The sequence below is a fragment of the Thunnus maccoyii genome, chromosome 12 (assembly GCF_910596095.1).
Source record: "Thunnus maccoyii chromosome 12, fThuMac1.1, whole genome shotgun sequence".
Classification (NCBI taxonomy): Eukaryota; Metazoa; Chordata; class Actinopteri; order Scombriformes; family Scombridae; genus Thunnus; species Thunnus maccoyii.
This window is the reverse complement of record NC_056544.1, coordinates 14,409,894-14,422,443: the sequence shown is the minus strand read 5'-3', so window position 1 is coordinate 14,422,443 and position 12,550 is coordinate 14,409,894. Positions and strand designations below refer to the sequence as shown.

The window sequence follows — 12,550 nt, the reverse complement described above, 5'->3', positions numbered from 1 at the left end:
GTCCAAAACACATACAGCGGGATATTTGCGTCTTGCATCAACACTACATGTGGGCCTTTGCAATAAACAGCTGTCTGTGTACGCTCGTCCCGAAAAAAATAACGTCACTTTTTCGCTGCATAATATTTGTGTTCTGTGTGAAAGTACACATGACAAAAACAACAGTTCAAAAAAATGTATTGATGTACAAATTAATTGTACGAAAAAAACACCCCCGGTGTGTAAAGGCCTTACAAGAATACCATAGAGAACCTAAAATTTTTTAGCCTGGATTTAAAAGTGGTTAGGGTTAGCATGTTTCTCAAATTCTCAGGAAGTCGTTCCAACAATGAGCGGCGTAATAACTACATGCTGCCTCACCGTGTTTTGTTTTGACTCTGGAAACAGTTAGTAGACCAGTCACGGAAGACCTGAAGCTTCTCAAGGGTTCATAGTGTGAAAGCAAGTCAGAGATGTATTTGTGCCCCAAACCATTCAGTGATTTAAAAACTAGCAGCAATATTTTAATCAATTCTGTGACTCACTGGGAGCCAGTGTAGGGATCTGAGAATGGGTGTGATGTGTTCAGCTTTTTTAGTTCGAGTGAGTGCTCTGGCAGCTGCATTCTGAATGAGCAAAAGCTGTCTGATATATTTTTTCGAGAGAACTGTAAAAAGACCATTGCAGTAATCTAGCCTGCTGAAAATAAAGGCATGAGTGAGTTTTTCTAGGTCTTGTTTGGACTCGAATCTTCTTATTCTGGCTATGTTTTCGAGTTGGCTGGACTGTTAACCATCCCATCAGGGGAGTCCAGATTCTTCTCCATCAAAAAACTTTTAAAAATGTACTTCAAAACAGACTGTTTCCATGCACTTTTTCTTGTATGTGAGGGCTACACATTGCTTACAAAATGTGAAAATTGGAGAAGGAAGGGTTTGGATTTGATTTACCATACAATCTGCATATGAATATTCCAACCACTCACAGCCACATTTTGTCTCAAACCAAAATAAGCATCATATCAGATACCTATTAACATTATTGTTAGACCTAGATGATGGAAAATCCTCAAAACCCATAATACACTGGCAGTTCCACAAATGAGAGTTGAAAACAGCTAACTACTCAGTGACTGAGTAAACTTTCATAATTTGGTTGCAAAATCATTGCTGATGGACCTACTTAATATGAACCACAATATATGATTGCACAATATACTGTATATTTTAGATTTAGTGTTTATTTCCTAGTTTAATCTGACATCTCTCGTGAGTGAGACAATTTTTAAACTGACTAACGTTATCAACTCAGCTAGTAGCCTAAAGTTTTGTTTTATGGAAGCTGTGGTAACTTACCTGTCAATGTATGACATGATTAGAAAAAAAGTTGGATTGGTCATAAATTTTGCCTCGGGTGTTATCACTGTTTGTAGGACTCCCAGACCGATAAAATATTAAACATTTTGCCTATCTAACACAAGACTAGGCTAGTTTGGTGTCCCTAGCCAAGGGAAGGCACAACTAGGCTATCATTGCTAGCCAGCTAACAGTTAAGCTGGCTATAGTGCAATGCAAAGTACTTTAATTGTATATAACTTATGCTCTGCTCATGTCATGTTCACATAACTTGGAACTCATACAGACATTTACACACCTTGTTTTTCTGGCTCAGCATGAGTTTGTGCTACTGCTTCAGCTTCAACCCCTTTACCGGTATCTTCGTATATCCATTTTCCTCACACTGACTGACTGTGTGAGGTAGCGTTTGGCATAGTAACCCCACCAGTTGAAGAACTGACAGAAACCTGTCAGCCAATAAGAACTAGTATTTCCACATACTTCCGTTCACTGAAGATACAAAATTATATCACTGCCATCTTCTTTAGTGACAAATTGCTCAAAGTGGAGAATTATTCAGGCCTAAAGAAAAGATCTACGGGGCTACAGCCCCGAATGCCTAGGCCAGGCGACACCCATGAGGTAGAAGGCTGACTTTGTTATGGACTTGATGTGACTATTAAAGTTAAGATCTGAATTCATAATAACACCAAGATTTCCGACTTGACTTTTAGCCTTCAACAACAGGGAGTCAAGGTGAGCACTAACTTTCAGCCTTTCTTCCTTTGCACCAAAGACAATTATCTCCATTTTGTCTTTATTTAGTTCTAGGAGGTTTTGGCACATCCAATCACTGATATGTTCAGTGTCCTCTGTCAGTGAATCTAGTGAACCATAGACGTGATTATGGTTATCATAATTATGGTAAGAGATTTTGTGTTTTTGACTAAATTGACCTAAGGGCAGCATGTAAAGGTTGAATAGGAGAGGCCCAAGGACTGAACCTTGGGGAATTCCCCAAGTCATGGTGTTGCGTGCGGATGTGTAGTTGCCAAAGGGGAAATGCATCAATTTTACACATCAAAGTATGTTTACGGGTCTTGGGGAGTATTACTGCACATGTGAAATAAAGTTGCAAAAAGCCTTTTGTGGCTTCAGAGGGAGCCGCGCAAAATCTAATATAGTGATGTCACTTTGGGCAATTTTATCAGTTGGGGTTGAGGACTGCAAGTTTGAAAATGAAAAAATCTTGGAATGTGGAGTTAAAAATAAATGAGGTTATTAGAGCTCCTCATCTCTGCTGGGGGTTAGCGGCTCGAGGCTATGTTAGCCACTACTAGCATAACACACCTGAATATCCAACCGAACCGTCGGCAGTCGAGTTGCATTGTGGGTAATGTAGGCACCAGATTTTGATACGGAAGAAGAATGTATTGAATATCAAGCTGATTGATCTACCTCTGTGTTGCACTGTCTAGATTTTTTTCTGTTTTTATTTATATGTGCAGTCTCCAGTACTCCATTTAGTATTACATTCACCTGGGAGGAATTGTTGAATATTCAACAGTTCACTTCACAAACTTTTTCACCAGTCTTTACACACCCAGAAACTTTTTCAGAGATTTTGGTCAGAGGAGCAGTAGTTCTCTGTGGATCTTGGAGGAGATACAGGCGAGGGAAGCGCTGATTAAGCTGCAACAGCGAAGGCTCTGAACACCGCTCCTGTCATTACATCTGGCGAATGTCCGCTCTCTGTCCAACAAAATGGATGAACTGCTGCTCATAAACAGAACGAATAGGGATTTTTCAGGATCTGCTGGCCCGTGTTTCACTGAAACCTGGCTTGGTGAGTCCATCCCTGACAGCATTCTACATCTGTCGGGCTTCCAACTCCCCTGAGCAGACCACATAATGGAATTAACTGGGAAAATGATGAGAGGCAGAATCTGCTTCTACATAAATGAAGGTTAGTGTACAGATGTCACAGTGTCAAACAAAATATGCACTCCTCACCTAGAGATTATTTTCATCAACGGCAAACTGTTTTATTCACCGAGGGAGTTTTCCTCCTTTATTCTGGATGATGTTTACATCCCTCCTCAGGCCTGTATTAGTGAGGCCTTGCAACACCTGGCTGACCAGATAACCAACATGGAGCGAAAACATCCAGACTCCCTTCTCATTATCCATGGGGATTTTAACAGAGCAAACCTCAGCCACATGGTGCCAAAATACAGACAGCATATTAAGTGTCCGACCAGCGATAAAAACACACTGGACCACTGCTACAAAATATTTAAGGACACATATTACTCTGTTCCCTGTACAGCTTTGGAACTCTCTGATCACTGTCTGGTTCATCTTGTCCTAACGTACAGGCAGAAACTAAAATCTGCACAGCGTGTGATTAAAACTGTGGGAAGATGGACCAATGAGTCAAAACTGGAGCTATAGGCCTGCTTTGACAGCACTGTTTGGAGTGTTTTTGAGGCTGCATCTACAGACCTGGACTAACTTACTGACACTGACATCTTACATCAGCTTTTGTGAGGACGTGTGTGCCCACCAAAACTTTCTTCACCTTCAATAACAATAAGCCCTGGTTCATAGTAAGACTCAGGCAGCTTCGTCAGGCCAAAGAGGAGGCCTACAGGAGTGGGGACAGGATCCTGTACAACCAGGCCAGAAACACAGACAAAAGAGATCAGGGTAGCAAAGAGGAACTACACTGAAAGCTGAAAAACAGGTTTTCAGCTAACAATCCTGCATCAGTGTGGAGAGGCTTGCAGGACATCACCAACTACAGGACACCCTCCCCCCAAACTGCAGAGAACTTTCAACTAGCTGACAACCTGAATGTGTTTTACTGCAGGTTTGATCAGCCCACTTTCACACCCCTCACCCACTCCAACTCATACATCACACAACCAACCTCACCCCCTGCTATCACACCTCCTTTCCCCCTGAGTCCCCACCGGCACTGACGGTCTGTGAAGAGAATGTGTGTCAGCTCTTTCAGAGACAGAAGATCAGGAAGGCACTAGACCCAGACAGCGTGTCACCCTCCTGTCTGAAAGTCTGCAGTGACCAGCTGGCCCCCATCTTCACACGTATCTTCGACAGATCACTGGAGCTGTGTGAAGTCCCCTCCTGCTTTAAATACCCCACTATCATCCTGGTCCCCGAGAAACCCTTCATCACTGTACTGAACGACTACAGGCCCATCACCCTGTCGTCTGTGGTCATGAAGTCCTTCGAGTCCTCGGAGAGACGGGTGTTGACACACCTGACATCACAGGCCCCCTGCTGGACCCCCTGCAGTTTGCCTACTGGGCAAACAGGTCAGTTGATAATGCAGTCAACATGGGACTGCACTACATTCTGCAACACCAGGGACGTAAGTGAGGACCCTATTTGTGGACTTCAGCTCAGCGTTCAACACCATCATCCCAGAAGTCCTCTTCACCAAACTCACCCAGCGTCCTGTGCACGCCTCCACCTGTCAGTGGATCACAAACTTCCTGACAGACAGAAAGCAGCAGGTGAGGCTGGGAGAAATCACATCCAGCACCCAAACTGTCAGCACTGGTGCCCCACAGGGATGTGTGCTCTCCCCACTGCTCTTCTCCTTCTACACTAATGACTGCACCTCAGGAGACCCGTCTGTTCAACTCCTGAAATTTATAGATGACACATCCAAGATGGAGAAGAGTCTGCATACAGATGGGAGGTCAAACAGCTGGCCCTGTGATGCAGCCCCCCATCATTGCCCCCCCTCACCATATTCAACAGCACGGTGTCAGCTGTGGAATCCTTCAGTTTTCAGGGATCTGCAATCTCCTAGGATCTGAAGTGGGAGTCCAACATCAACACAGTCATCAAAAAGGCTGAGCAGAGGATACTTCCCGCGCCAGCTCAGGAAATACAATCTGCCTCAGGAGCTGCTGATCCAGTTTTACACAGCAGTCATCAAGTCTGTTCTCTGCACTTCCATCACTGTCTGGTTTGGATCAGCCACCAAATAGGACAGGAACAGACTACAACGGGCAGTCGGGTCTGCAGAAAAGATTATTGGTGCCGACCTGCTCACCATCCAGGATCTGTACACCTCCAAAGTCAGGAAACAGGCAGGGAAAATCACTACAGACCCCTCACACCCTGGACCTAACCTGTTCCAACTTCTCCCTTCTGGTAGACGCTACAGAATACTGTACACCAAAACCACCAGACACAGGAACAGTTTCTTCCCCCTTGCTGTCACACTTATGGACGTCACTGTGGCACTGTGCAATAACTCTGGAATACTAGAATACCTACTGTACCTACTAATTATATATATTTATTTTAGTCTAAAATACAAATGTGCAATACATGTCACTCACTACTGTATATCTGAACAGGCTGTATAAAGTGTACATAACCACCAACTATACAGTAAGAATATAATCTTTTTTTTTTTACCATTTAATATTTATCTCTTTTTAACTCCTTGCACTCTTTATTTTGCATTATTTGTTTACAGTTCACAGAAACGGTTTCACCTGTAGTCGTTCCTCGTGTATATTTATGTACATGTATATGTTTATGTATACTATATTGAAGATTGTTGTGTTGTTGTTCTGTGTAAGTACATTGAGAGCCACTAAGCCAGAATCAAATTCCTTGTATGTGTAAACATACTTGGCCGATAAATATGATTCTGATTCTGATGCAGTGATTTTGGCAATGCTAAATCAGTGCAGTATAATTTTAATCACCAATCAATTTTAGAGTTCTAACTGTATTAGATGGTGACAAATGTTACCAGGCTTGCTAAGCCCTCTATGAGAAAACCAATTCAGGATTAGCCTGGAATGACTAGAACAAGCCTCGGTCAGTTAATACTTCTGTGTGAGAAAGTAACTCAGGATAAGCCTGAACCCTCAGTGAGAACGACTGGCAGCTGGAGGAACTTCAATGGTACCTCTGTGTTACATAGAATCTCTTGTCAATAAAAGAACTTGAAGCAGGAGACAATGAAAGGAGGGCACAGACTAAAGATAGAGAGACAGACCAGAGGTTCTGTACACACCTGGCATTAAAATGCATCTTGGGTGAGCTGATCACAAGTGGACAGCTCTAAGTACAGGTATGAATGCAACCAAAACGCATTGAGGACACATTGACATCCGATCGCTCAGACCACATTCGGAGGTGGTCTGGGCTGCATATGGCCACATTTGAATGTGTCCTGGGCCACACAGAAGAACTGCTTACTCAAGTAACATCCTCTGTGTAAGCGGAACTATGTACTCATTTGTGTGCCAACGGAGTCATATTAAAGTGCCAAACAACAAAGGGGCAGGTGAGTGGAGCTGAGAGTATGAAGTTAGCAGTATAGCTGTGAATGTAGCACTGTAGAGTTTAGACTATTTGTCCGTGAATAAATGCTACAACTCCTCAAAACCCAAGCCAAGTTCCTGTGTCTTGCTTGCCACCTGCTGATTAAAGTGAAGGGGGTTAGCCATGAAGTTAGCGACAATGGGTTAGCCTAACCTGACCAGGCTCATGTAAGGTGGACTGACCTTTAAGGTGGACCAGCTATTCTCATTTTAGTGACAATCTCAGCCGTTCTTAATGGAGAAATATCTGGCTGCTGAATCTCTCCCGAGTTTTGCTCTCCTCTGCACCACATTTGGTCTTTGTGAACGGAAATGATGTACTAGTTTATTTGCATATAGAGTGGGGATGTGGGATCTGATCACAAGTGGTCACTCTAGACGCATGTGGAGACATATTCTAATGCCAGGTGTGACGTGACATACTTAAAGCTGTTTACTTGTGAACAGATCACCCAAGACGCATGTAATGCCAGGTGTGAACAGGGCCAGAGAGACAGACAGGGAAACTTGGCACCCGGAGGTGGCTGTTTAAAACACTGTATTGATTGATAAAAGATCAAGAGAGTGTAAAAGAGGGTGGAATACTTGAGAGCCATTTTATGTTATATATGTTTGTGTGTGAACTTCAATATGTGTGTGCATGTGTTTAATCAAGTTTAGAACCAGTGGAATAACGTAGGAATAGAGTAGGAATAGAGTTAAAATAAGCCCCTGACATGTCAAGGTGGCCTGGATGTGAAGCTCATAGTGATTACAAATGAAATCATCACCACAGGAAGAAAGTCATTAAGACACACACGCTTGACTTACCTTGTTCTAAATTTGTGTGTGTGTGTGTGTGTGTGTGAGAGAGAGAGAGAGAGAGAGAGAGAGAGAGAGAGAGAGAGAGAGAGAGAGAGAGAGAGCAAAAAAAGCAGCAAAAAGCAAAAAGCAGAATGTGATGGAGGGAGAGTGTGGCTAGAGAGATTTTCTGAATCTACTGTCAAGAAAAAAAAGCAGTTAATTATGCAAATATGCAGTCAAAGTGGTTGGTCTGCAGTAGGGCTTAGCGTTATGGGTGAAACTATTATGACAATACAAAAGGAGTAATTATAGACATATCACAATGTAACACAAATATATGCTAAACTACTAGGTTAATTTTGTGTGCTTTAAATTACAGCTTGCATGGAATTATTAATTTGGACATAAATTTGTAGCAGACTGATATGATAAGACCATATCATCATGATATGGTTCCTCTAAAAGTCATTAAATGATAATATTGAATTATTGCCCTACACTGCAGACCATTAAAACTATATCCAGTCTGGTATGAATTTATTTCCAAATAAATTGGAGTTTTGTTGCTCAGACAGTCACAGTACATGAAATCATACAGTGACTTCATGAAGCAGTATTTCTTGTGAGGTTGCTAATAGATAATAGTTTCTTCTTGGCTGCTAAATGCATTAACTCTTGCATGTACAGTACAGAATGGTTTGATTTGAAATGTTTGGATTCAATGGCAAAAGTCACCTAATGCAACTCTTAAAGAGCAATTATCAGTCCTTACAACCATTTGACATTGCTATATTAAAGCTTAGTTTTATAAACTGAGGAGCAATATGCTATCCCCATGATTACCACATTGAAAATGAGTAAAACTGACGAAATATCCCAACTACCCTTTGACCCCTCTTTGTTCCCTCTACACCCAAAGTGCTGGTACAAGCGATTAGGTGCCCACTCCCATCACTCCTTCCCTGGAGGGAAGATGCTGGAGGACAGATGGTGGAGGTCAAGCTTAAGGGATGATAGAGGATTGTGGGAGAGAGTAAAAAGATAGAGGTGTGAAGGAAGGGATGAGCTTGTTGCTCCCTGTATCATGGAGACACACACACAGATGAAGAACGAGAAAGGTCATTCCTGTGCACGGAAGCACATGTTTGCACGCATGCACAGGGGCTTTGTGTCATACTAATGATGATCATTATTCACTGGGGCTCAAGGGTAGAGGAGAACTCGACAGCATGATAGCATTTAGCAAGATCTGCCCTCCACATGAGATGAACTCAGAGCACATTAGGAATATACTGTAAACATAAATGTGGATAATTCATTTAATGGAGAAAACAACTTTACTCCATCACCTAGATAAAATAGTTTTTGCTGGAACCCATTTCGCTTAGCCAGACTTATGGTATTTTTACAGTATGGATGACAGTACACAGCAGGAATGAATTCTAATGGGGATTAAAAGCAAAGCTGCACCTGTCACAGCAGCTCCCCGTCTGTCTGTCTGCCTGCCACTGTGTACTCTGGATAGTGTGTGTTTTTTTGTGTGCGTCTGTGATCCTTGTGTGTGTACGTGTACATGTGAATGTGCTGTCACTTTGAAGTTGGTTTCTCTGCGCACATGTGAGTATACACATGTGCTTTTCTGCTGACTCCTCGAAGAATATGTTTGTGTGTTGGCTTGCGCAAATGCACATGTTCGTGTGAGTGACAGAGACGCAGATCTCCTGGTACTTTGAGGCTGGCCCAGAGCTGTGTTTGCAGATAGTTTGAGTGGCAGGAGGTCAGGGAACAAGGGAATGACGTGTCATGCAGCCAGGAAGTCTCAGTATAGAACGAACACTGGACATTCAGCCGCCACTGCATCACACGCAAAGACATAGGCTACACACCATTAATTATGTCGCCATTTGTTCTGTGCTCTGAGGTCTGCAGCTATAATGAGGAGCTTACGAGAAAGGTTTTCTCTATCTGGTTGAGAACATTTTCTTGTTTTCCTTTACCCTCATTTAGACATATCACACAATTTAAACCACCATTCTTATCATCTTACAGTAGGACTTAAAACCAAATAGTTATTTGATTTGGGGTTTTTTTTCATTACTGACATAATTCTAGTGTATTAATTTGACACACAAAAAGGTTTCGCTATATTACAATAGAACATATTCTGTAACATGACTAAACTGCCACATATTGTTAAAATACAATGTTAAATTAAGAAAAAATGCATTTTATGTTACAACCAGTGAGGAGGAGCAGTCTTAGGAGTTCAGCACAATGTAGCAAAAGGGCCAGTATTTAAAATAAAGGCATTTAAAATTTGGTCTTTAGAGATATAGTGAATGACAATATTACACTACTGAACTCTACTGAAGGAAATGTGAAAGGGAAATTGGTCTTAGTACATGACTTGATGTGTCTAGGCACACAAACCAAATGTATCCAGAAACTTCAAGGGACACTCTTGAAGTTATATCCAACATATAACTTCAAGAGTGTCCCTTGAAGTTTCTAGATTCATTTTTCAGTTACTGTAAGCCTTTTGAAGTACTCTAAATGTAGCAAAAGCAAGGCTATGAAATGACTCATGTCTCAGATTGGTTGTCTGCTAGTGGAATTAGCAATCAGCCTTCACAGGAAAGTATTTCTCTTAACATTAACTACTAAATATATCTTTTCAAATCAGTGGCTCCGACGAGAGTAGACCTTTTAGCTCCCAGTCTGTGAAAATGCCAGAAGAAAGCAGCAAATAACAGCAGCAGTGAAGCAGGCCGGCTGGTGTTTATTAATGAGTGAGAAAGCAGAACAGAGATACGGTATCCAACAAGGCCAGTGCTTAGATAATGCCACGCAGATGGGTCAGGATGAGCTTAGCATATTAAAATTATATAACACCAAGTACTGTGATTGTCTTCAGGCCCTGCTCATGTAGGTGTTTTGCTACTGTATAACTTGACTTGGTTTTTCCCAATGTTGTCGTTAGGGAAACTGCTAGAGGACGGTTTGTATGTTGATTAAATATGGTAGAGTGTGTGTGTCTATGTGTGTCGCTTGTTTGTGTGTGTCATGATGTTTTTGAAAACAGCTTCGTTAGGGGAATAAGCTAACTCCAGGCTGGGTGTCCCCTGTGGAGGCCGCAAACTCCCCTTTTCTCGTCTCCTCCCGATCTGGGGTGGTGGCAGGCAGAGATAAGACACCTACAAAGTAAACACTGCTGCAGACTACAGCTTCCATCTCCCCGCCACAAACACAGGCAGACAAACAGATAAACATGCACACACACACACACACACACACACACACACACACACACATACACACACACATGCACCAGGTTGATCCCATTGTGTATGTGTAGATGCAAAGCAAATGTTGGCCTCAATGGATGGATGGTCCGGGCACACGGATGCTTGTGCTGAACCTTCTGCTGCCATACTCTTGGCAGAACGGGGGCCTCATTTATAAACATTGTTTGCACACAAAAGGGATGGAAACATCTTGATGCCACTGGTCACAGAAAAACAGGAATTTATAAAAACAGACTTGATATGTGAATGTATGCACCTTGACAGAAACTCTGACCTGTTAAGTACAATACAGTTTTAGCTACACTTGTGCAATCCAATACAACATCCCTGTGTTAAATCTTTTTTTTTTTTTAAAGCTTACGATTTCAATTTTACATTAGATTACACTCAATTCCGTTGCTTTCTTTTATTTTTTGCATGTATCAGTCAGACTTCAGCATTCTTCTTTTTTTCTAAGATTGAAAGCCTGCCTATCTGTCTGTTTACCTGTCTGTCTGCTTGACTGCCTGCCTCTGCCTGTTCCCCATCTGTAAATTCTTACTCGGAGCAGTATATACTGCACCCTAAAGCACTGTCAATTCTCTGACATCCCCCAGAAGGACACCCTAACTTACTTCAACTTTAGGTTCACTGACAGTATGAGGCAGTGTTGGTAGGCAGCACAAAGCTTTAAGATTAAGATTATTTATATAGAAAAAAAATCACAGTTTCTTTAAAGTTTGAAATTCTTATTAGTAATTTGGGAACACTATAGGCAGTTGTTTGGTTCTTAGAAGCTTTTTTCATGCAGTATTTACATTCATATTGAGCAGTAAAAACACTGTACTTGCTGTGAATGATAAGAGTGAGGATATGGAAGGGGAGAAAGAAAACTAATAGGGCACAGTGAAAAACAATGTATATACTTTCTTACCCTATAAACTATGATATAAGAATCAAAGGCATGTTTTCCTTTTGTTTTTAACCATCAACTTTCTATATTTTGTTTTTAGATTACTTCCAGGAGTTGCTGAACCGCTCTGGGAATACACTACAGGAGAGTTTCAATCAAAATTGGGGCTCCGTATACACCCAGAATTCCCAGCTGTTCTCTGACCTGTACACAGATTTGAGGAGCTACTACCGAGGCTCCAACCTCAACCTGGAAGAGGTGCTCAATGAATTCTGGGCTAGGCTGCTGGAGAAGCTCTTCTACCAGGCCAACAAGCAGTATTTCATAGGTATGTCAAACATCTCTATAGCAGTGGTTCTCAAAGTAGAATTCGGATACCCACAGGGGTCCTTTAGGGGGTTCCAGGTCCCCAGCAAAAGTGGGAATAATTTATTTTCACTATAATATAATGATATATAAATTTCACTATAATATCCATAAGTAATACAATGACAGAATGTATGACTATTTTGGCAAAAATCTTATCAGATGGGGGACTCTGGGACAAAATATTATCAAATGGGGGTCCATGGTCTAATTTGTGTCAGTTTAGGGGTCCTTGACATGAAAAAGTTTGAAAACCACTGCTCTATACAACATTATAAAATAATAAAATGTTTGTTGATTACAGGGGAGGACTATCTGGAGTGTGTGTCTAAGCAGATAGAAACACTACGGCCCTTCGGTGACACACCCCGTGACCTGAAGATGAAGGTCACACGCACATTTGTGGCTGCACGTTCATTTGCTCAGGGACTGGTGATCAGTGGGGACGTGGTGCGCAAGGTCTCCCAGGTAAAACTTCTTTTCCCACCCCCTCACCCCAGTTTTCTT

The 12,550-nt window shown here is 41.9% G+C and overlaps 1 protein-coding gene across 2 annotated transcripts in view; it reads left to right on the top strand.

Annotated features, from left to right (window-relative positions):
* The window catches only part of gpc1b (glypican 1b), a 76,372-nt gene that overhangs the window by 50,893 nt on the left and 12,929 nt on the right, over positions 1–12,550 (top strand). For both annotated transcript variants that reach the window (XM_042429188.1, XM_042429189.1), the window contains 2 exons: positions 11,778–12,005; positions 12,348–12,511. In XM_042429188.1, the coding sequence (XP_042285122.1) occupies positions 11,778–12,005; positions 12,348–12,511 (392 nt within the window). The remainder of the gene's footprint in view (positions 1–11,777; positions 12,006–12,347; positions 12,512–12,550) is intronic.